General features: G+C 49.6%; 2 protein-coding genes across 4 annotated transcripts in view; one reads left to right on the top strand and one right to left on the bottom strand.

Moving 5' to 3' along the window:
* LOC139539155 (rho GTPase-activating protein SYDE1-like) overlaps positions 1-3,373 on the bottom strand; it is a 21,680-nt gene extending 18,307 nt beyond the window's left edge. Inside the window, exons 1-3 of the mRNA XM_071341980.1 lie at positions 3,100-3,373; positions 1,011-1,732; positions 657-888 (exon numbers count right to left, since the gene is read on the bottom strand). Of these exons, the coding sequence (XP_071198081.1) occupies positions 657-888; positions 1,011-1,732; positions 3,100-3,274 (1,129 nt within the window). The 5' untranslated portion in view covers positions 3,275-3,373. The remainder of the gene's footprint in view (positions 1-656; positions 889-1,010; positions 1,733-3,099) is intronic.
* Positions 1-25,000, top strand: part of tbc1d4 (TBC1 domain family, member 4) — a 248,987-nt gene that overhangs the window by 116,252 nt on the left and 107,735 nt on the right. The window lies entirely within an intron of this gene.

The following is a 25,000-nucleotide window of genomic DNA, read 5'->3' as shown; positions in this document are numbered from 1 at the left end:
AGAGATAGCAGAAGGGGAAGGAGGGGGACAGAAGAGATAGCAGAAGGGGAAGGAGAGGGAGAGAAGAGATAGCAGAAGGGGAAGGAGAGGGACAGAAGAGATAGCAGAAGGGGAAGATGGGGACAGAAGAGATAGCAGAAGGGGAAGGAGAGGGACAGAAGAGATAGCAGAAGGGGAAGATGGGGACAGAAGAGATAGCAGAAGGGGAAGGAGAGGGACAGAAGAGATAGCACAATGGAAAGATGAGGGACAGAAGAGATAGCAGTAGGGGAAGGACAGGGACAGAAGAGATAGCAGAAGGGGAAGGAGAGGGACAGAAGAGATAGCAGAAGGGGAAGGAGAGGGACAGAAGAGATAGCAGACGGGGAAGGAGATGGACAGAAGAGATAGCAGAAGGGGAAGGAGAGGGACAGAAGGGGGGAATGAACAAGAGAAGGACAAATACAGTTGATTGACAGAGTGATTCCAGAAGATCAGGAACTAAGGATAGCGCAGATGCCTTCAGACAAAATAAAGTCCACTGGTATGGAAAACCCTGCTGCTGCACCCCTCACATTGCCAAGCATCAGTGAAGTGGACGGTACAATAACAACAGAGAGACATAGAACTTCCTCTACTACGTTCATATGACTTGTAAACTCTCTGGTGCTCCTTACCTTTGAACAGAGGGGGTATGGACACAGCCCCCAGACAGCAGACCCTGTTCCTGGTCGCTGCTGTGGAGTCGCTGCCCTTCGTGGTGGTCGTCTCAGCCCCGGGGTAAGGGGTGAGCACCACCAGTTTCAACAGCCTGGCCCTCTCCAGCTCCAGGTTAAAGGTGTGGTTGAGGGGCAGAGAGCCCCCCCTGGAGGTCAGCAGGCCGGTACGGGCCCTGGTTACACCATCCACCTGATGAACACAATTGGAAAATAAGTTACACTGTTTTGGTGTTATTCTCAATGATTCTAAATACATTGTAGACGGACGGACGGACGGACAGACAGACAGACAGATAGTTTATTTAAAATCACCTGGATGGCACAGAACACCTCCTTACTGGCGTCCTGTTTAGGGGACCTCAGCAGTTTGTCCACCCCAACGAGATGCACCGTGAGCAGGCCAGAGACGCGCTGGGCGCACCGTGGCTGGTCCGACAAGCTGTAGACTCTGAACGAGCTCAGGTCAGATGTCATGGTCACTCCCTCCTGGCTGGAGTGGGGGGGTGGAAGAGGGGTGTTGTGGGCCGAGGAGGGTCCCCCTGGTACACCCTGGCCCTGTTTGGGCAGCAGCTCAGGTGAGTCTCCGTCGCTCAGGTAGCCCCCTTTACTGGCGGCAGAGGAACGTCCCCTGGAGGAGCGTCGTTGTGGTCTCGCCGGGGCCGACGTGTCCAGGTGGTACTTGCTGATCACCTCGTTGGACTGCTCCTTACGGACGTTTGGGGGCGATGTCCCCTCTCCACCTCCGTCCCCTCCTCCTCGGTCCGTCCCCTCCTTCCCGTGGCGATGGGAGCGCGAGGAGCGCAGGCTGAGTTTACGGCGGAGTTCCGGGAGTTTCTTCATCTTCATGGATAGGGATTTCCGTACCATTCCTGGGGATTTGATCCTGTCCATCATGCTGCTGGCTACGCCCCCTTTCTTCTGGGCCCCGGGGCTGTCTGAGGGGACTGACACACCCCCTCCGGAGCTGGAAACACCCCCTTCTCCACCTGCAACCCTGAAAGACTGCAGTTCCTCCTGGATCTGTTGAATTACATCTGAGATGGCATGGAGAGAGGAGGGGAGAGGAGAGAGGAGGGAGATGGAGAGAGGAGAGAGAGAGGAGGGGAATGGAGAGAGGAGGGGAGAGGAGAGAGGAGGGGAATGGAGAGAGGAGGGGAATGGAGAGAGGAGGGGAATGGAGAGAGGAGGGGAATGGAGAGAGGAGAGGAATGGAGAGAGGAGGGGAATGGAGAGAGGAGAGAGAGATGGAGAGAGGAGGGGAATGGAGAGAGGAGGGGAATGGAGAAAGGAGAGGAATGGAGAGAGGAGGGAGAGAGGAGGGAGAGGAGAGAGGGATGGAGAGAAGAGAGGGATGGAGAGAGGAGGGGAATGGAGAGAGGAGAGATGATGGAGAGAGGAGGGGAATGGAGAGAGGAGGAGAGAGGAGGGAGAGAGAGGAGGGGAATGGAGAGAGGAGAGACATGGAGAGAGGAGAGAGATGGAGAGAGGAGAGAGATGTCATATAGCTACAGTAGTTATCTGTAGGTGACTACAGTACCTGTATCATATGACTCATGTGGCTACAGTAGTTATCTGTAGGTGACTACAGTACCTGTATCATATGACTCATGTGGCTACAGTAGTTATCTGTAGGTGACTACAGTACCTGTATCATATGACGCATGTGGCTACAGTAGTTATCTGTAGGTGACTACAGTACCTGTATCATATGACTCATGTGGCTACAGTAGTTATCTGTAGGTGACTACAGTACCTGTATCATATGACTCATGTGGCTACAGTAGTTATCTGTAGGTGACTACAGTACCTGTATCATATGACTCATGTGGCTACAGTAGTTATCTGTAGGTGACTACAGTACCTGTATCATATGACTCATGTGGCTACAGTAGTTATCTGTAGGTGACTACAGTACCTGTATCATATGACTCATGTGGCTACAGTAGTTATCTGTAGGTGACTACAGTACCTGTATCATATGACTCATGTGGCTACAGTAGTTATCTGTAGGTGACTACAGTACCTGTATCATATGACTCATGTGGCTACAGTAGTTATCTGTAGGTGACTACAGTACCTGTATCATATGACTCATGTGGCTACAGTAGTTATCTGTAGGTGACTACAGTACCTGTATCATATGACTCATGTGGCTACAGTAGTTATCTGTAGGTGACTACAGTACCTGTATCATATGACTCATGTGGCTACAGTAGTTATCTGTAGGTGACTACAGTACCTGTATCATATGACTCATGTGGCTACAGTAGTTATCTGTAGGTGACTACAGTACCTGTATCATATGACTCATGTGGCTACAGTAGTTATCTGTAGGTGACTACAGTACCTGTATCATATGAATCATGTGGCTACAGTAGCTTGTTCTACAGTATGTACTTACCTGGGCCGTCTCCGTCTCGGTCTCTCCTACTGCAGGCTGAGCTGTCTAATGTGATGGCTTTGGTCTGATAGGCGCTGTCCGGGCTGGAGCCACCTGAAGGGCACTGGTTCTGGGTGGCATGACGCTCTAAATGGGAGGCCCCTCTACCTCCACCGGTGCCAGGGCTCACCACCATCCCTGCCCGCCGCTGGCTCCTAATCTGAGGATCCCTCAAGGTCTCTGACAGCCCCTCTGTCTCCCTCCTCCTCCATGGGTTCTCACTGTCTAACCTAAAACCCCCTCCACCTCCTCCTCCACCTCCTCTTCCACCACCTCCTCCTCCTCCACCCCCTCCACCTCCTCCTCCACCTCCTCCTCCTCCACCTCCTCCTCCACCTCCTCCACCTCCTCCTCCACCTCCTCCTCCACCTCCTCCTCCTCCTCCTCCACCTCCTCCTCCTCCTCCACCTCCTCCACCTCCTCCTCCACCTCCTCCTCCTCCTCCACCACCTCCACCCCCTCCTCCTCCCCCTCCTCTTAAACGTCCTAAACCTCCGATGTCACGCAGCACGTCCTCCTCCTCTGGAATAGGGTTGTACCAAATGTTTTCCCCATCTGTGCGTTGCCTCAGCTCAGGGAAGCAGGTGGGGTGGAGGCCTAGACGCGAGTAGGACTCGTCTGCAGCCTGGCTCTTTCCTGTGGACAGTACCCAGGCTCGGCTGCTCCTGTCCAGGGTCTGGAGATAGGCCCCGGACCCCGAGGACTTCACCATACAGGAGGAGACACAGATCTCAGCGTAACCTCCTATAGGGTTGGTGAGCTCTGGGACTGCGGTGTGAACAGGTGGAGGAGGCTCACTACATTGTCCCTGATGCTCCCAGTCTAAATCATCACACCTCCTCCTGTCCAGCCCGGCTTCCACTAACGTCTTCTGGCTCCAGGCCTGTTTGGAGGTTGAGACCTGGGCCTTTCCTGAGCTGCTATCCGAGTCACAAGCCCTGTAGAGCAGGCTGTGAGAGCCCTCTGTGCTGGGTGTGGAGGCCAGTTTGGTCCACTGCTGTTTCTTGGCCACTGTTATCTGGGTGTGTGAGGTGGTGGTGCTGTCCTCCGTTGGCGGGGTCGGGGGTTCGGCCTCCGCTGTCGTTACCGTTGACAACGATGAGGATGAAGAGCTTTGGATGACATCACTCTTCCCCTGGATGTCTGGAGGGAAACAACACAGTTACATTATCAGCATTATCCAGTCCAATAAAGACTGTATTATGGTCATTATCCAGTCCAATAAAGACTGTATTATGGTCATTATCCAGTCCAATAAAGACTTTATTATGGTCATTATCCGGTCCAATAAAGACTTTATTATGGTCATTATCCAGTCCAATAAAGACTGTATTATGGTCATTATCCAGTCCAATAAAGACTGTATTATGGTCATTATCCAGTCCAATAAAGACTGTATTATGGTCATTATCCAGTCCAATAAAGACTTTATTATGGTCATTATCCAGTCCAATAAAGACTGTATTATGGTCATTATCCAGTCCAATAAAGACTGTATTATGGTCATTATCCAGTCCAATAAAGACTGTATTATGGTCATTATCCAGTCCAATAAAGACTTTATTATGGTCATTATCCAGTCCAATAAAGACTGTATTATGGTCATTATCCAGTCCAATAAAGACTTTATTATGGTCATTATCCAGTCCAATAAAGACTGTATTATGGTCATTATCCAGTCCAATAAAGACTGTATTATGGTCATTATCCAGTCCAATAAAGACTTTATTATGGTCATTATCCGGTCCAATAAAGACTGTATTATGGTCATTATCCAGTCCAATAAAGACTTTATTATGGTCATTATCCAGTCCAATAAAGACTGTATTATGGTCATTATCCAGTCCAATAAAGACTTTATTATGGTCATTATCCAGTCCAATAAAGACTGTATTATGGTCATTATCCAGTCCAATAAAGACTTTATTATGGTCATTATCCAGTCCAATAAAGACTGTATTATGGTCATTATCCAGTCCAATAAAAACTTTATTATGGTCATTATCCAGTCCAATAAAGACTTTATTACTTGGTATCAACATGTTGGCTTCATAAATACAAGGATAAAAGACATTGACATGATGGGCAACGAGAGACGTTCCTAATGAAATGATGGACAACGAGAGACGTTCCTAATGAAATGATGGGCAACGAGAGACGTTCATAATGAAATGATGGGCAACGAGAGACGTTCCTAATGAAATGATGGGCAACGAGAGACGTTCCTAATGAAATGATGGGGACGTTCCTAATGAAATGATGGGGCAACGAGAGACGTTCCTAATGAAAGGATGGGGACGTTCCTAATGAAATGATGGGCAACGAGAGACGTTCCTGATGAAATGATGGGCAACGAGAGACGTTCCTAATGAAATGATGGGCAACGAGAGACGTTCCTAATGAAATGATGGGCAACGAGAGACGTTCCTAATGAAATGATGGGCAACGAGAGACGTTCCTAATGAAATGATGGGCAACGAGAGACGTTCCTAATGAAATGATGGACAACGAGAGACGTTCATAATGAAATGATGGGCAACGAGAGACGTTCATAATGAAATGATGGGCAACGAGAGACGTTCCTAATGAAATGATGGGCAACGAGAGACGTTCCTAATGAAATGATGGGGACGTTCCTAATGAAATGATGGGGCCACGAGAGACGTTCCTAATGAAATGATGGGGACGTTCCTAATGAAATGATGGGCAACGAGAGACGTTCCTAATGAAATGATGGGGACGTTCCTAATGAAATGATGGGCAACGAGAGACGTTCATAATGAAACGATGGGCAACGAGAGACGTTTCTAATGAAATGATGGGCAACGAGAGACGTTCATAATGAAATGATGGGCAACGAGAGACGTTCCTAATGAAATGATGGGCAACGAGAGACGTTCCTAATGAAATGATGGGCAACGAGAGACGTTCCTAATGAAATGATGGGCAACGAGAGACGTTCCTAATGAAATGATGGGGCAACGAGAGACGTTCCTAATGAAATGATGGACAACGAGAGACGTTCCTAATGAAATGATGGACAACGAGAGACGTTCATAATGAAATTACACACTCAACTAATAGAATAGTCCACTAAATTGAATGGCGGATAAACGAGTTAGTCGAGCTTCTACCAACTCAAAGCCACATGCTTTGCTCTTACAAACGGGCGGTAAGCATTTCCTTTACTGCTGTTGACTTTGTGTGACTGACTTGGTCCCAAGAACAACATTTTTTTCAAATGTGTTTCTGTCTACAATGAGTCATGAGGAAAAAGAGTGGAGAGGAGAATTCAGAAAATGAAAGAGCATAAACAGCTTGAGAGAGAAGGAGAGGAGTAGGGGGTTAGCTATTTAGTGGTTTGTTAAGTCTCCCTCTCTCCATACCTCAGTCCCATCTCTCTCTCTCTCCTTCACTCTCTCCATACCTCAGTCCCATCTCTCTCTCTCTCTCTCTCTCTCTCTCTCTCTCTCTCTCTCTCTCTCTCTCTCTCTCCATACCTCAGTCCCATCTCTCTCTCTCTCTCTCTCTCTCTCTCTCTCTCTCTCTCTCTCTCTCTCTCTCCATACCTCAGTCCCATCTCTCTCTCTCTCTCTCTCTCTCTCTCCATACCTCAGTCCCATCTCTCTCTCTCTCTCTCTCTCTCTCTCTCCATACCTCAGTCCCATCTCTCTCTCTCTCTCTCTCTCTCTCTCCATACCTCAGTCCCATCTCTCTCTCTCTCTCTCTCTCTCTCGCTCTCTCTCGCTCTCTCTCTCTCTCTCTCTCTCTCCATACCTCAGTCCCCTCTCTCTCTCGCTGACATCCTGCACATCTGGATTCCTCTCTCCTGTTCCTTTACTCTTCTCTCTCCTTCCTCTCCTGCCTTCCTTCCTCTGCTCCCTCTCTCTCCTCTTTTTCCTGTGGCTGTCTTCCCTCTCCTTCCTCTCCTTCCCTCCTCTGTTCCCTCTCTCTCTCCTCTTTTTCCTGTGGCTGTCTTCCCTCTCCTTCCTCTCCTTCCCTCCTCTGTTCCCTCTCTCTCTCCTCTTTTTCCTGTGGCTGTCTTCCCTCTCCTTCCTCTCCTTCCCTCCTCTGTTCCCTCTCTCTCTCCTCTTTTTTCCTGTGGCTGTCTTCCCTCTCCTTCCTCCCCTTCCCTCCTCTGCTCCCTCTCTCTCTCCTCTTTTTCCTGTGGCTGTCTTCCCTCTCCTTCCTCCCCTTCCCTCCTCTGCTCCCTCTCTCTCTCCTCTTTTTCCTGTGGCTGTCTTCCCTCTCCTTCCTCTCCTTCCCTCCTCTGTTCCCTCTCTCTCTCCTCTTTTTCCTGTAGCTGTCTTCCCTCTCCTTCCTCTCCTTCCCTCCTCTGTTCCCTCTCTCTCTCCTCTTTTTCCTGTGGCTGTCTTCCCTCTCCTTCCTCTCCTTCCTTCCTCTGCTCCCTCTCTCTCCTCTTTTTCCTGTGGCTGTCTTCCCTCTCCTTCCTCTCCTTCCCTCCTCTGTTCCCTCTCTCTCTCCTCTTTTTCCTGTGGCTGTCTTCCCTCTCCTTCCTCTCCTTCCCTCCTCTGTTCCCTCTCTCTCTCCTCTTTTTCCTGTGGCTGTCTTCCCTCTCCTTCCTCTCCTTCCCTCCTCTGTTCCCTCTCTCTCTCCTCTTTTTTCCTGTGGCTGTCTTCCCTGTCCTTCCTCCCCTTCCCTCCTCTGCTCCCTCTCTCTCTCTCCTCTTTTTCCTGTGGCTGTCTTCCCTCTCCTTCCTCCCCTTCCCTCCTCTGCTCCCTCTCTCTCTCTCCTCTTTTTCCTGTGGCTGTCTTCCCTCTCCTTCCTCCCCTTCCCTCCTCTGCTCCCTCTCTCTCTCCTCTTTTTCCTGTGGCTGTCTTGCCTCTCTAGTTTGTGTGTGTGAGCCTGGTGACGTCCAGTAATATGGGCCACAGGAATCATGAATAAACCCACTGTGTCTGTCTATAGTCTTATCCGTTATATACAGCGCCTTCGTAAACTATTCAGACTTTATCCACATACAGTCAGGGTACAGCCTCACAGTCAGGGTACAGCCTTACAGTCAGGGTACAGCCTTACAGTCAGGGTACAGCCGTACAGTCAGGGTACAGCCTTACAGTCAGGGTACAGCCTTACAGTCAGGGTACAGCCTTACAGTCAGGGTACAGCCTCACAGTCAGGGTACAGCCTCACAGTCAGGGTACAGCCTTACAGTCAGGGTACAGCCTTACAGTCAGGGTACAGCCTTACAGTCAGGGTACAGCCTTACAGTCAGGGTACAGCCTTACAGTCAGGGTACAGCCTCACAGTCAGGGTACAGCCTCACAGTCAGGGTACAGCCTTACAGTCAGGGTACAGCCTTACAGTCAGGTTACAGTCTCACAGTCAGGGTCCAGCCTTACAGTCAGGGTACAGCCTTACAGTCAGGGTACCGCCTTACAGTCAGGGTACAGCCTCACAGTCAGGGTACAGTCTCACAGTCAGGGTACAGCCTCACAGTCAGGGTACAGGGTACAGCCTTACAGTCAGGGTACCGCCTTACAGTCAGGGTACAGTCTCACAGTCAGGGTACAGCCTCACAGTCAGGGTACAGGGTACAGCCTCACAGTCAGGGTACAGCCTTACAGTCAGGGTACAGCCTCACAGTCAGGGTACAGCCTCACAGTCAGGGTACAGCCTTACAGTCAGGGTACAGCCTTACAGTCAGGGTACAGCCTCACAGTCAGGGTACAGCCTTACAGTCAGGGTCCAGCCTTACAGTCAGGGTCCAGCCTTACAGTCAGGGTACAGCCTTACAGTCAGGGTACAGCCTTACAGTCAGGGTACAGCCTTACAGTCAGGGTACAGTCTCACAGTCAGGGTACAGCCTCACAGTCAGGGTACAGGGTACAGCCTCACAGTCAGGGTACAGCCTCACAGTCAGGGAACAGCCTTACAGTCAGGGAACAGCCTCACAGTCAGGGTACAGCCTCACAGTCAGGGTACAGCCTTACAGTCAGGGTACAGCCTCACAGTCAGGGTACAGCCTCACAGTCAGGGTCCAGCCTTACAGTCAGGGTACAGCCTTACAGTCAGGGTACAGCCTCACAGTCAGGGTACAGCCTCACAGTCAGGGTCCAGCCTTACAGTCAGGGTACAGCCTTTCAGTCAGGGTACAGGGTACAGCCTTACAGTCATGGGTACAGCCATACTGAGACACTGAGGGGCGCTGTTTGACCAGACAGCATCAGATAGATACTCTACCCATACTGAGACACAGCATCAGATAGATACTCTACCCATACTGAGACACAGGGGGGCGCTGTTTGACCAGACAGCATCAGATAGATACTCTACCCATACTGAGACACAGAGGGGAGCTGTTTGACCAGACAGCATCAGATAGATACTCTACCCATACTGAGACACAGAGGGGCCCTGTTTGACCAGACATCATCAGATAGATACTCTACCCATACTGAGACACAGAGGGGAGCTGTTTGACCAGACAGCATCAGATAGATACTCTACCCATACTGAGACACAGAGGGGCGCTGTTTGACCAGACAGCATCAGATAGATACTCTACCCGTACTGAGACACAGGGGGGCTCTGGTTGACCAGACAGCATCAGATAGATACTCTACCCGTACTGAGACACAGAGGGGCGCTGTTTGACCAGACAGCATCAGATAGATACGCTACCCATACTGAGACACAAAGGCACTCAGCACCCACCCTGATACTGAACAGTGGACCCACCCTGATACTGAACAGTAGACGCACCCTGATACTGAACAGTAGACCCACCCTGATACTGAACTGTAGACCCACCCTGATACTGAACAGTAGACCCACCCTGATACTGAACAGTAGACCCACCCTGATACTGAACAGTAGACCCACCCTGATACTGAACAGTGGACCCACCCTGATACTGAACAGTGGACCCACCCTGATACTGAACAGTAGACCCACCCTGATACAGTAGACCCACCCTGATACTGAACAGTAGACCCACCCTAATACTGAACAGTGGACCCACCCTGATACTGAACAGTGGACCCACCCTGATACTGAACAGTAGACCCACCCTGATACTGAACAGTGGACCCACCCTGGTACTGAACGGTAGACCCACCCTGATACTGAACAGTAGACCCACCCTGATACTGAACAGTAGACCCATCCTGATACTGAACAGTGGACCCACCCTGATACTGAACAGTGGACCCACCCTGATACTGAACAGTGGACCCACCCTGATACTGAACAGTAGACCCACCCTGATACCGAACAGTAGACCCACCCTGATACCGAACAGTAGACCCACCCTGATACTGAACAGTAGACCCACCCTGATACTGAACAGTAGACCTACCCTGATACTGAGCAGTGGACCCACCCTGAACAGTAGACCCACCCTGATACCGAACAGTAGACCCACCCTGATACCGAACAGTGGACCCACCCTGATACTGAACAGTAGACCCACCCTGATACTGAACAGTAGACCCACCCTGATACTGAACAGTAGACCCGCCCTGATACTGAACAGTGGACCCACCCTGATACTGAACAGTAGACCCACCCTGATACTGAACAGTAGACCCGCCCTGATACTGAACAGTGGACCCACCCTGATACTAAACAGTAGACCCACCCTGATACTGAACAGCGGACCCACCCTGATACTGAACAGTAGACCCACCCTGATACTGAACAGTAGACCCACCCTGATACTGAACAGTAGACCCGCCCTGATACTGAACAGTGGACCCACCCTGATACTGAACAGTAGACCCACCCTGATACTGAACAGTAGACCCGCCCTGATACTGAACAGTGGACCCACCCTGATACTAAACAGTAGACCCACCCTGATACTGAACAGTGGACCCACCCTGATACAGTGGACCCACCCTGATACTGAACAGTAGACCCACCCTGATACTGAACAGTAGACCCACCCTGATACTGAACAGTGGACCCACCCTGATACTGAACAGTAGACCCACCCTGATACTGAACAGATTCTATTGGACCCAGATGTGGGCTGTTCTCCAGTTGTCCGACCCCGTTCAGGAGTTCGTTTTAACGCCTGCTACATTAGGTTAACAGAGTGGAGACAGGAAGTGGTGCGTTACAGTCAGTTCACTGGAGCTACAGTCAGTCAACTTCCTGTTCTCTCTGAGACACGGGATCAGAGGGCCTGAGAGTGTGTGTGTATGTGTGTATGTGTGTGTGTGTGTGTGTGTGTGTGTGTGTGTGTGTGTGTGTGTGTGTGTGTGTGTGTGTGTGTGTGTGTGTGTGTGTGTGTGTGTGTGTGTGTGTGTCTCTGTCTAAACAGGAGAAATGTGATTATACTGATCATACTGCTGCTGATCAGACGTTTATCAGGACACTGAGGACAGAGGAGAAGACTGCCTGGCACACTGGAGGAGGGGAAAGAAGGAGAGGACAAGAGAGGGACAGAGACAGAGAGAAAGATACGATATCCAAAATAAGCTTTGGCAATATGTACATTGTTACGTCATGTGAATTGAGAGAGAGAGAGAGAGAGAGAGAGAGAGAGAGAGAGAGAGAGAGAGAGAGAGAGAGAGAGAGAGAGAGAGAGAGAGAGAGAGAGAGAGAGAGACCCAAGGAAGAACAAACAGCTGTCCTGCTGTAGATGTCAATGACCGGTCTGTGCTTAGAGCCTTACACAGCTGGAGACACACACACACACACACACACACACACACAGAGGTTTCTTTTCACTATTCATCAGAGGGCCCAAAAATACACACACACAAAGCATGCAGTCTTTCGTTCTGTTACTCCCAACTTCACCCTCCACCTCCACCTCCACCCTCCACCTCCATCTCCACCTCCACCCTCCACCTCCACCTTCACCCTCCACCCTCCACCCTCCACCTCCACCTCCACCTTCACCCTCCACCTCCACCTCCACCCTCCATCTCCATCTTAGTGTCATTCTCCACTCTCAATATTTCATCTCATTCAGACAGGTTTAGTGTCATTCTCCACTCTCAATATTTCAACTCATTCAGACAGGTTTAGTGACATTCTCCACTCTCAATATTTCAACTCATTCAGACAGGTTTAGTGTCATTCTCCACTCTCAATATTTCAACTCATTCAGACAGGTTTAGTGTCATTCTCCACTCTCAATATTTCAACTCATTCAGACAGGTTTAGTGTCGTTCTCCACTCTCAATATTTCAACTCATTCAGACAGGTTTAGTGTCATTCTCCACTCTCAATATTTCAACTCATTCAGACAGGTTTAGTGTCGTTCTCCACTCTCAATATTTCAACTCATTCAGACAGGTTTAGTGTCGTTCTCCACTCTCAATATTTCAACTCATTCAGACAGGTTTAGTGTCATACTCCACTCTCAATATTTCATCTCATTCAGACAGGTTTAGTGTCATTCTCCACTCTCAATATTTCAACTCATTCAGACAGGTTTAGTGACATTCTCCACTCTCAATATTTCAACTCATTCAGACAGGTTTAGTGACATTCTCCACTCTCAATATTTCAACTCATTCAGACAGGTTTAGTGTCATTCTCCACTCTCAATATTTCAACTCATTCAGACAGCTTTAGTGTCATTCTCCACTCTCAATATTTCAACTCATTCAGACAGGTTTAGTGTCACTCTCCACTCTCAATATTTCAACTCATTCAGACAGGTTTAGTGTCATTCTCCACTCTCAATATTTCAACTCAATCAGACAGGTTTAGTGTCATTCTCCACTCTCAATATTTCAACTCATTCAGACAGGTTTAGTGTCACTCTCCACTCTCAATATTTCAACTCATTCAGACAGGTTTAGTGTCATTCTCCACTCTCAATATTTCAACTCAATCAGACAGGTTTAGTGTCATTCTCCACTCTCAATATTTCATCTCATTCAGACAGGTTTAGTGTCATTCTCCACTCTCAATATTTCATCTCATTCAGACAGGTTTAGTGTCATTCTCCACTCTCAATATTTCAACTCATTCAGACAGCTTTAGTGTCATTCTCCACTCTCAATATTTCAACTCATTCAGACAGGTTTAGTGTCACTCTCCACTCTCAATATTTCAACTCATTCAGACAGGTTTAGTGTCATTCTCCACTCTCAATATTTCATCTCATTCAGACAGGTTTAGTGTCACTCTCCACTCTCAATATTTCAACTCATTCAGACAGGTTTAGTGTCATTCTCCACTCTCAATATTTCAACTCAATCAGACAGGTTTAGTGTCATTCTCCACTCTCAATATTTCATCTCATTCAGACAGGTTTAGTGTCATTCTCCACTCTCAATATTTCAACTCAATCAGACAGGTTTAGTGTCATTCTCCACTCTCAATATTTCAACTCATTCAGACAGCTTTAGTGTCATTCTCCACTCTCAATATTTCAACTCATTCAGACAAGAACCCAGCCTGAGCTGAACTGAGCAAATACCAATACCTTTAGTTAGTTCCTTTCTCTCCAAAACACCAGACCAGAGCATTCTCTCTCTCTCTCTCTCTCTGTCTCTGTCTCTGTCTCTCTCTGTCTCTGTCTCTCTCTCTCTGTCTCTGTCTCTGTCTCTCTCTCTGTCTCTCTCTCTCTCTCTCTGTCTCTCTCTCTCTCTCTCTCTCTCTCTGTCTCTCTCTCTCTGTCTCTCTCTCTCTCTGTCTCTGTCTCTCTCTCTCTCTCTCTCTCTGTCTCTCTCTGTCTCTGTCTCTGTCTCTCTCTGTCTCTCTCTCTGTCTCTCTCTCTCTCTCTCTGTCTCTCTCTCTCTCTCTCTCTCTCTCTCTCTGTCTCTCTCTCTCTCTCTCTCTCTGTCTCTCTCTCTCTCTCTCTGTCTCTCTCTCTCTCTCTCTCTCTCTCTCTCTCTCTGTCTCTCTCTCTCTGTCTCTCTCTCTCTCTGTCTCTGTCTCTCTCTCTCTCTCTCTCTCTGTCTCTCTCTGTCTCTGTCTCTGTCTCTCTCTGTCTCTGTCTCTGTCTCTGTCTCTGTCTCTCTCTCAATTCAATTCAATTCAATTCAAGGGGCTTTATTGGCATGGGAAACATGTGTTAACATTGCCAAAGCAAGTGAGGTAGATAATACACAAAAGTGAAATAAACAATACAAATTAACAGTAAACATTACACATACAGAAGTTTCAAAACAAGAAAGACATTACAAATGTCATATTATATATATACAGTGTTGTAACAATGTACAAATGGTTAAAGCACACAAGTTAAAATAAATAAGCATAAATATGGGTTGTATTTACAATGGTGTTTGTTCTTCACTGGTTGCCCTTTTCTTGTGGCAACAGGTCACAAATCTTGCTGCTGTGATGGCACACTGTGGAATTTCACCCAGTAGATATGGGAGTTTATCAAAATTGGATTTGTTTTCAAATTCTTTGTGGATCTGTGTAATCTGAGGGAAATATGTCTCTCTAATATGGTCATACATTGGGCAGGAGGTTAGGAAGTGCAGCTCAGTTTCCACCTCATTTTGTGGGCAGTGAGCACATAGCCTGTCTTCTCTTGAGAGCCATGTCTGCCTACGGCGGCCTTTCTCAATAGCAAGGCTATGCTCACTGAGTCTGTACATAGTCAAAGCTTTCCTTAAGTTTGGGTCAGTCACAGTGGTCAGGTATTCTGCCACTGTGTACTCTCTGTTTAGGGCCAAATAGCATTCTAGTTTGCTCTGTTTTTTTGTTAATTCTTTCCAATGTGTCAAGTAATTATCTTTTTGTTTTCTCATGATTTGGTTGGGTCTAATTGTGCTGTTGTCCTGGGGCTCTGTGGGGTGTGTTTGTGTTTGTGAACAGAGCCCTAGGACCAGCTTGCTTAGGGGACTCTTCTCCAGGTTCATCTCTCTGTAGGTGATGGCTTTGTTATGGAAGGTTTGGGAATCGCTTCCTTTTAGGTGGTTGTAGAATTTAACGGCTCTTTTCTGGATTTTGATAATTAGTGGGTATCGGCCTAATTCTGCTCTGCATGCATTATTTGGTGTTCTACGTTGTACACGGAGGATATTTTTGCAGAATTCTGCATGCAGAGTCTCAATTTGGTGTTTGTCCCATTTTGTGAAATCTTGGTTGGTGAGCGTCTCTCTCTGTCTCTCTCTCTCTCTCTCTCTCTCTCTCTCTCTCTCTCTCTCTCTCTCTCTCTCTCTCTCTCTCTCTCTCTCTCTCTCTCTCTCTCTCTCTCTCTCTCCCTCTCTCTCTCTCTCTCTCCCTCTCTCTCTCTCTCCATCCATCCAGTCAAGAAAGCAATAATCACTTCAGTCCATCCCTGCCAGGAAACAAATCCAAGGGACTATTTTTGGTGGGAAAAGTTTTCCATTCCGTTCCATTTGAAGAATCAGTGCTTAGCTTAGTTCGTCTCAGATATCTAATGGAAAGGACAATAAAATGGTGGTTCAACCTCAGGGCAGATCTGTGGTTCAACCAAACTATTCTTTATTGACATCCCGCTGAGCTGCTGCAAATAGCATTCCCAGAATGCAACACACTGACAACAATAGAACTCCTTGTGAATAATGTTACAGTTTCCCTTATAAGTCATTACTAAGGTGCCCACATTTTTTATTTTTTTATTTTCTCTCTCTCTCTCTCTCTCTCTCTCTCTCTCTCTCTCTCTCTCTCTCTCTCTCTCTCTCTCTCTCTCTCTCTCTCGCTCTCTCTTTCTCTCTCTTTCTCTCTCTCTGATCCAGTCTTAAAGGAGGGCAGATAGAGAAATGCTGTGTGTCACGCTCTGATTGCTAAACGGAGAGACGGGAGGAGATATAAACAGTTTTAGTGAATCTGGGAAATGCTCTCTAAGGGGACAATCTCTACCTCCATCTCTGGGTCTGAAGGGGGGAGTTGTCTCAGCAGGGCAACAGGAACCTTCTAGTAGCATCTGATCTCTGGGTCTGAGGGGGGGGGGGGAGTTGTCTCAGCAGGGCTACAGGAACCTTCTAGTAGCATCTGATCTCTGGGTCTGAGGGGGGGAGTTGTCTCAGCAGGGCTACAGGAACCTTCTAGTAGCATCTGATCTCTGGGTCTGAGGGGGGGAGTTGTCTCAGCAGGGCTACAGGAACCTTCTAGTAGCATCTGATCTCTGGGTCTGAGGGGGGGAGTTGTCTCAGCAGGGCTACAGGAACCTTCTAGTAGCATCTGATCTCTGGGTCTGAGGGGGGGAGTTGTCTCAGCAGGGCTACAGGAACCTTCTAGTAGCATCTGATCTCTGGGTCTGAGGGGGGAGTTGTCTCAGCAGGGCTACAGGAACCTTCTAGTAGCATCTGATCTCTGGGTCTGAGGGGGGGGAGTTGTCTCAGCAGGGCTACAGGAACCTTCTAGCTAGCGTAGCATCTGATCTCTGGGTCTGAGGGGGGGGAGTTGTCTCAGCAGGGCTACAGGAACCTTCTAGTAGCATCTGATATCTGGGTCTGAGGGGAGGAGTTGTCTCAGCAGGGCTACAGGAACCTTCTAGTAGCATCTGATCTCTGGGTCTGAGGGGGGGGAGTTGTCTCAGCAGGGCTACAGGAACCTTCTAGCTAGCGTAGCATCTGATATCTGGGTCTGAGGGGGGGAGTTGTCTCAGCAGGGCTACAGGAACCTTCTAGTAGCATCTGATCTCTGGGTCTGAGGGTGGGAGTTGTCTCAGCAGGGCTACAGGAACCTTCTAGTAGCATCTGATCTCTGGGTCTGAGGGGGGAGTTGTCTCAGCAGGGCTACAGGAACCTTCTAGTAGCATCTGATCTCTGGGTCTGAGGGGGGGTGGTTGTCTCAGCAGGGCTACAGGAACCTTCTAGTAGCATCTGATCTCTGGGGGTGAAGGGGGGAGTTGTCTCAGCAGGGCTACAGGAACCTTCTAGCTAGCGTAGCATCTGATCTCTGGGTCTGAGGGGGGGAGTTGTCTCAGCAGGGTTACAGGAACCTTCTAGTAGCATCTGATCTCTGGGTCTGAGGGGGGGAGTTGTCTCAGCAGGGCTACAGGAACCTTCTAGTAGCATCTGATCTCTGGGTCTGAGGGGGGGAGTTGTCTCAGCAGGGCTACAGGAACCTTCTAGTAGCATCTGATCTCTGGGTCTGAGGGGGGAGTTGTCTCAGCAGGGCTACAGGAACCTTCTAGTAGCATCTGATCTCTGGGTCTGAGGGGGGGGAGTTGTCTCAGCAGGGCTACAGGAACCTTCTAGCTAGCGTAGCATCTGATCTCTGGGTCTGAGGGGGGGGAGTTGTCTCAGCAGGGCTACAGGAACCTTCTAGTAGCATCTGATATCTGGGTCTGAGGGGAGGAGTTGTCTCAGCAGGGCTACAGGAACCTTCTAGTAGCATCTGATCTCTGGGTCTGAGGGGGGGGAGTTGTCTCAGCAGGGCTACAGGAACCTTCTAGCTAGCGTAGCATCTGATATCTGGGTCTGAGGGGGGGAGTTGTCTCAGCAGGGCTACAGGAACCTTCTAGTAGCATCTGATCTCTGGGTCTGAGGGGGGGAGTTGTCTCAGCAGGGCTACAGGAACCTTCTAGTAGCATCTGATCTCTGGGTCTGAGGGGGGGAGTTGTCTCAGCAGGGCTACAGGAACCTTCTAGTAGCATCTGATCTCTGGGTCTGAGGGGGGGAGTTGTCTCAGCAGGGCTACAGGAACCTTCTAGTAGCATCTGATCTCTGGGTCTGAGGGGGGGAGTTGTCTCAGCAGGGCTACAGGAACCTTCTAGTAGCATCTGATCTCTGGGTCTGAGGGCGGGAGTTGTCTCAGCAGGGCTACAGGAACCTTCTAGCTAGCGTAGCATCTGATCTCTGGGTCTGAGGGGGGGGGAGTTGTCTCAGCGGGGCTACAGGAACCTTCTAGTAGCATCTGATCTCTGGGTCTGAGGGGGGGGAGTTGTCTCAGCAGGGCTACAGGAACCTTCTAGCTAGCGTAGCATCTGATCTCTGGGTCTGAGGGGGGGGGAGTTGTCTCAGCAGGGCTACAGGAACCTTCTAGTAGCATCTGATCTCTGGGTCTGGGGGGGGGAGTTGTCTCAGCAGGGCTACAGGAACCTTCTAGTAGCATCTGATCTCTGGGTCTGAGGGGGGGGAGTTGTCTCAGCAGGGCTACAGGAACCTTCTAGTAGCATCTGATCTCTGGGTCTGAGGGGGGGAGTTGTCTCAGCAGAGCTACAGGAACCTTCTAGTAGCATCTGATCTCTGGGTCTGAGGGGGGGAGTTGTCTCAGCAGGGCTACAGGAACCTTCTAGTAGCATCTGATCTCTGGGTCTGAGGGGGGGAGTTGTCTCAGCAGGGCTACAGGAACCTTCTAGTAGCATCTGATCTCTGGGTCTGAGGGGGGGAGTTGTCTCAGCAGGGCTACAGGAACCTTCTAGTAGCATCTGATCTCTGGGTCTGAGGGGGGAGTTGTCTCAGCAGGGCTACAGGAACCTTCTAGTAGCATCTGATCTCTGGGTCTGAGGGGGGGGAGTTGTCTCAGCAGGGCTACAGGAACCTTCTAGCTAGCGTAGCATCTGATCTCTGGGTCTGAGGGGGGGAGTTGTCTCAGCAGGGCTACAGGAACCTTCTAGCTAGCGTAGCATCTGATCTCTGGGTCTGAGGGGGGGGAGTTGTCTCAGCAGGGCTACAGGAACCTTCTAGTAGCATCTGATCTCTGGGTCTGAGGGGGGGGAGTTGTCTCAGCAGGGCTACAGGAACCTTCTAGTAGCATCTGATCTCTGGGTCTGGGGGGGAGGAGTTGTCTCAGCAGGGCTACAGGAACCTTCTAGTAGCATCTGATCTCTGGGTCTGAGGGGGGGAGTTGTCTCAGCAGGGCTACAGGAACCTTCTAGTAGCATCTGATCTCTGGGTCTGAGGGGGGGGAGTTGTCTCAGCAGGGCTACAGGAACCTTCTAGCTAGCGTAGCATCTGATCTCTGGGTCTGAGGGGGGGAGTTGTCTCAGCAGGGCTACAGGAACCTTCTAGCTAGCGTAGCATCTGATCTCTGGGTCTGAGGGGGGGGAGTTGTCTCAGCAGGGCTACAGGAACCTTCTAGTAGCATCTGATCTCTGGGTCTGGGGGGGGGGAGTTGTCTCAGCAGGGCTACAGGAACCTTCTAGTAGCATCTGATCTCTGGGTCTGAGGGGGGGAGTTGTCTCAGCAGGGCTACAGGAACCTTCTAGTAGCATCTGATCTCTGGGTCTGAGGGGGGGAGTTGTCTCAGCAGGGTTACAGGAACCTTCTAGTAGCATCTGATCTCTGGGTCTGAGGGGGGGAGTTGTCTCAGCAGGGCTACAGGAACCTTCTAGTAGCATCTGATCTCTGGGTCTGAGGGGGGGAGTTGTCTCAGCAGGGTTACAGGAACCTTCTAGTAGCATCTGATCTCTGGGTCTGAGGGGGGGAGTTGTCTCAGCAGGGCTACAGGAACCTTCTAGTAGCATCTGATCTCTGGGTCTGAGGGGGGGAGTTGTCTCAGCAGGGCTACAGGAACCTTCTAGTAGCATCTGATCTCTGGGTCTGAGGGGGGGAGTTGTCTCAGCAGGGTTACAGGAACCTTCTAGTAGCATCTGATCTCTGGGTCTGAGGGGGGGAGTTGTCTCAGCAGGGCTACAGGAACCTTCTAGTAGCATCTGATCTCTGGGTCTGAGGGGGGGAGTTGTCTCAGCAGGGCTACAGGAACCTTCTAGTAGCATCTGATCTCTGGGTCTGAGGGGGGGAGTTGTCTCAGCAGGGCAACAGGAACCTTCTAGCTAGCGTAGCATCTGATAACGGTGCACGAGACCGAGGAGAGGAAGGCTCATCCCAAATGGCACCCTATTCCCCTTTATAGTGCACTACTTCTGATCAGGGCCACTATATAGGGAATAGGGTGCCGTTTGGGAGCCAAACAGATGAGAGGAGCGTAAACATGGGAACTCCCATCTAAACATTTGGATCGCACCACTTATTTCTGCAGTTGTACAAATACCATTTATGACAATTAGGTCAGCAGCTAGTCAGCATCCCGGCAGAACAGAGTGTCCAATGCTGAAAGACAGGAGCTAGTCAGTAGCTAGTCAGCAGCTAGTCAGCAGCTAGTCAGCAGCTAGTCAGCAGCTAGTCAGGAGCTAGTCAGCAGCTAGTCAGCAGCTAGTCAGGAGCTAGTCAGCAGCTAGTCAGCAGCTAGTCAGTAGGTAGTCAGCATCCAGGCAGAACAGAGTGTCCAATACTGAAAGACAGGAGCTAGTCAGTAGCTAGTCAGCAGCTAGTCAGCAGCTAGTCAGTAGCTAGTCAGCATCTAGTCAGCAGCTAGTCAGCAGCTAGTCAGCAGCTAGTCAGTAGCTAGTCAGCATCTAGTCAGTAGCTAGTCAGCATCTAGTCAGCAGCTAGTCAGCAGCTAGTCAGCAGCTAGTCAGCAGCTAGTCAGTAGCTAGTCAGTAGCTAGTCAGTAGCTAGTCAGCTGCTAGTCAGCAGCTAGTCAGTAGCTAGTCAGCATCTAGTCAGTAGCTAGTCAGCATCTAGTCAGTAGCTAGTCAGCATCTAGTCAGCATCTAGTCAGCAGCTAGTCAGTAGCTAGTCAGCATCTAGTCAGTAGCTAGTCAGCATCTAGTCAGCAGCTAGTCAGTAGCTAGTCAGCATCTAGTCAGCATCTAGTCAGCAGCTAGTCAGCATCTAGTCAGTAGCTAGTCAGCAGCTAGTCAGCAGCTAGTCAGCAGCTAGTCAGTAGCTAGTCAGTAGCTAGTCAGTAGCTAGTCAGCATCTAGTCAGTAGCTAGTCAGTAGCTAGTCAGCAGCTAGTCAGTAGCTAGTCAGTAGCTAGTCAGCAGCTAGTCAGTAGCTAGTCAGCAGCTAGTCAGCAGCTAGTCAGCAGCTAGTCAGCATCTAGTCAGTAGCTAGTCAGTAGCTAGTCAGCAGCTAGTCAGCAGCTAGTCAGTAGCTAGTCAGCAGCTAGTCAGCAGCTAGTCAGCAGCTAGTCAGCAGCTATTCAGCACCTAGTCAGCAGCTAGTCAGTAGCTAGTCAGCAGCTAGTCAGCAGCTAGTCAGCAGCTAGTCAGCAGCTAGTCAGTAGCTAGTCGGTAGCTAGTCAGCAGCTAGTCAGTAGCTAGTCAGCAGCTAGTCAGCAGCTAGTCAGTAGATAGTCAGCAGCTAGTCAGCATCTAGTCAGCAGCTAGTCAGCAGCTAGTCAGCAGCTAGTCAGTAGCTAGTCAGCAGCTAGTCAGCAGCTAGTCAGAATCTAGTCAGCAGCTAGTCAGCAGCTAGTCAGCAGCTAGTCAGCAGCTAGTCAGTAGCTAGTCAGTAGCTAGTCAGCAGCTAGTCAGCAGCTAGTCAGAATCTAGTCAGCAGCTAGTCAGTAGCTAGTCAGCATCTAGTCAGTAGCTAGTCAGTAGCTAGTCTGCAGCTAGTCAGTAGCTAGTTAGCAGCTAGTCAGCAGCTAGTCAGCAGCTTGTCAGTAGCTAGTCAGTAGCTAGTCAGTAGCTAGTCAGTAGCTAGTCAGCAGCTAGTCAGAATCTAGTCAGCAGCTAGTCAGTAGCTAGTCAGCAGCTAGTCAGCAGCTAGTCAGCAGCTAGTCAGCATCTAGTCAGCAGCTAGTCAGCAGCTAGTCAGCAGCTAGTCAGTAGCTAGTCAGCAGCTAGTCAGTAGCTAGTCAGCAGCTAGTCAGTAGCTAGTCAGCATCTAGTCAGCAGCTAGTCAGCATCTAGTCAGCAGCTAGTCAGTAGCTAGTCAGTAGCTAGTCAGTAGCTAGTCAGCAGCTAGTCAGCATCTAGTCAGCAGCTAGTCAGCAGCTAGTCAGCAGCTAGTCAGCATCTAGTCAGTAGCTAGTCAGTAGCTAGTCAGTAGCTAGTCAGCAGCTAGTCAGAATCTAGTCAGCAGCTAGTCAGTAGCTAGTCAGCAGCTAGTCAGTAGCTAGTCAACAGCTAGTCAGCATCTAGTCAGCAGCTAGTCAGCAGCTAGTCAGTAGCTAGTCAGCAGCTAGTCAGCATCTAGTCAGCAGCTAGTCAGTAGCTAGTCAGCAGCTAGTCAGTAGCTAGTCAGCAGCTAGTCAGCAGCTAGTCAGCAGCTAGTCAGCAGCTAGTCAGTAGCTAGTCAGTAGCTAGTCAGCAGCTAGTCAGTAGCTAGTCAGCAGCTAGTCAGCAGCTAGTCAGCAGCTTGTCAGTAGCTAGTCAGTAGCTAGTCAGTAGCTAGTCAGTAGCTAGTCAGCAGCTAGTCAGCAGCTAGTCAGTAGCTAGTCAGCAGCTAGTCAGTAGCTAGTCAGCAGCTAGTCAGTAGCTAGTCAGTAGCTAGTCAGCAGCTAGTCAGTAGCTAGTCAGCAGCTAGTCAGCAGCTAGTCAGTAGCTAGTCAGCAGCTAGTCAGTAGCTAGTCAGCAGCTAGTCAGCAGCTAGTCAGTAGCTAGTCAGTAGCTAGTCAGTAGCTAGTCAGTAGCTAGTCGGCAGCTAGTCAGTAGCTAGTCAGCAGCTAGTCAGTAGCTAGTCAGCAGCTAGTCAGTAGCTAGTCAGCAGCTAGTCAGTAGCTAGTCAGCATCCCGGCAGAACAGAGTCCAATGCTGAAAGACAGCAGCTAGAATCCCTCATTATTCTACAGCCAAACACTGACCCAAACACTGACCCAAACACTGACCCAAACAGTACCGGCTATGGGTTTTATTTATCCAGCCACCCAGCTACATCCTCCACCTGTATATCTACTGTACATTGTGATATAAATCACAGGGTTATGATCCGTCTACCGGTAGAATATCTTGTTCCTTCACTCAGTCTGTCTCTCTCTCTCTCTCCCTCCCTCAGTCTGTCTCTCTCCCTCCCTCAGTCTGTCTCTCTCTCTCTCTCCCTCCCTCAGTCTGTCTCTCTCCCTCCCTCAGTCTGTCTCTCTCTCCCTCCCTCAGTCTGTCTCTCTGTCTCTCTACCTCACTCAGTCTGTCTCTCTCTCCCTCCCTCAGTGTGTCTCTCTCTCCCTCCCTCAGTCTGTCTCTATGTCTCTCTCAGTCTGTCTCTCTCTCCCTCCCTCAGTCTGTCTCTCTGTCTCTCTCCCTCACTCAGTCTGTCTCTCTCTCTCCCTCACTCTGTCTCTCTCTCTCTCTCCCTCACTCAGTCTGTCTCTCTCTCTCTCCCTCAATCAGTCTGTCTCTCTCTCTCTCCTTCACTCAGTCTGTCTCTCTCTCCTCTCCCTCACTCAGTCTGTCTCTCTCCTCTCCTTCACTCAGTCTGTCTCTCTCTCTCCCTCCCTCAGTCTGTCTCTCTCTCTCCCTCCCTCAGTCTGTCTCTCTCTCTCTCTCTCTCCCTCCCTCAGTCTCTCTCTCTCTCTCCCTCACTCAGTCTGTCTCTCTCTCCCTCACTCACTCAGTCTGTCTCTCTCTCTCTCCCTCCCTCAGTCTGTCTCTCTCTCTCTCCCTCCCTCAGTCTGTCTCTCTCTCTCTCCCTCCCTCAGTCTGTCTCTCTCTCCCTCCCTCAGTCTGTCTCTCTCTCTCACTCAGTCTCTCTCTCCTCTCCCTCCCTCACTCAGTCTATCTCTCTGTCTCTCCCTCCAAACGTCACAAATGGGATCCTATTCCCTTCCTAGTGCACTACTTCTGTCCAGAGCCACTATTATAGGGAATAGGGTTCAATTTGAGACGTTTCCTTTGTCTCCTTCCCCAGACGTCCCTAATTTTAGAGCCAAAATCTCAATGACTTAAACAGGGCAGCAGCCGACAGGAAGCAGCGGAAAAGGGAAGTAGTAAAAAAATAATAATAAAAAAAAACAGGATTAAAACGCATCAATATTTCTCTAACTGGAAAACAGGAAGTCAAAAGCTAAGGAGCAAGTAGGAAGTATGTTTGTGTTACCCCCTATACATGTTTTTCATGACATAACAAACACTCTGCTGCTGCAGCTGCTCCTGCTAAGTTAGTTCCTGTGGGATGTCACACGTGTGGTGATGTAGGAGATACGAGTAATACCAGAACTATCATCCAACTGGCCATAAGACTTATGAACACTGTCTAGTCTGATTCAAAGAGTGGAACTCTGTTGGAGGGTTCCAGAAAGATATTTACCACAGACGGGTTGAAAATAAATTATTCATGTATAACTCACAGAATGAAATCAGAGAAATGGAGGGAGAGGAGGAGATAGACCGAGTGAGGGAGAGGAGAGAGAGACAGAGTGAGGGAGAGGAGAGAGAGACAGAGTGAGGGAGAGGAGAGAGAGACAGAGTGAGGGAGAGGAGGAGAGGAAAGAGAGTGAGGAAGAGGAGAGAGAGAGTGTGGGAGAGGAAAGAGTGAGGAAGAGGAGAGAGAGAGTGAGGGAGAGGAGAGAGTGAGGGAGATGAGAGGAGAGAGTGAAGGAGAGGAGAGAGAGAACGAGGGAGAGGAGGAGAGAGAGAGGGAGAGGAGAGAGAGAATGAGGGAGAGGAGAGAGAGTGAGGGAGAGGAGAGAGAGAACGAGGGAGAGGAGGAGAGAGAGAGGGAAAGGAGAGAGAGAGCGAGGGAGAGGAGAGAGAGAACGAGGGAGAGAGAGAGAGGGAGAGAGAGTGGGGGGGAGAGAGAGAGCGAGGGAGAGGAGAGAGAGAGAGGGAGAGGAGAGAGAGGGAGGGGAGAGAGAGAGGGGGAGGAGAGAGAGAGAGAGGAGAGAGAGGCAGAGTGAGGGAGAGGAGGAGAGATCAATGTGTCTACACACTGCAAACTGTTAAATCACACACACGTATGCATGCAGCATACACACACAGTAATTGTTTCATTGTTTCATTGTCTGGTGCATGCATGCTGATGATGTAGATTGCGTAGTAAGTGACTCATCTTTTTAACACACACACACACACATACACACACACACACACACACACACACTCTCTCTTGCATAGCTTCATGTCAAAGTGGCATGGTGTTTATACACACACACTCTTGCATAGCTTCATGTCTAAGTGGCATGGTGTTTATATTTGGTAGCTTTCCAGCCAGCAGCTACTTTCCCTATTTTAGACATAACAAGCAAGAAGCCATTCCATAGAGGGCAGATAGATGAGG

This window comes from Salvelinus alpinus, chromosome 14 (genome assembly GCF_045679555.1).
Source record: "Salvelinus alpinus chromosome 14, SLU_Salpinus.1, whole genome shotgun sequence".
NCBI lineage: Eukaryota > Metazoa > Chordata > Actinopteri > Salmoniformes > Salmonidae > Salvelinus > Salvelinus alpinus.
This window is presented reverse-complemented; position numbering and strand designations above follow the sequence as displayed.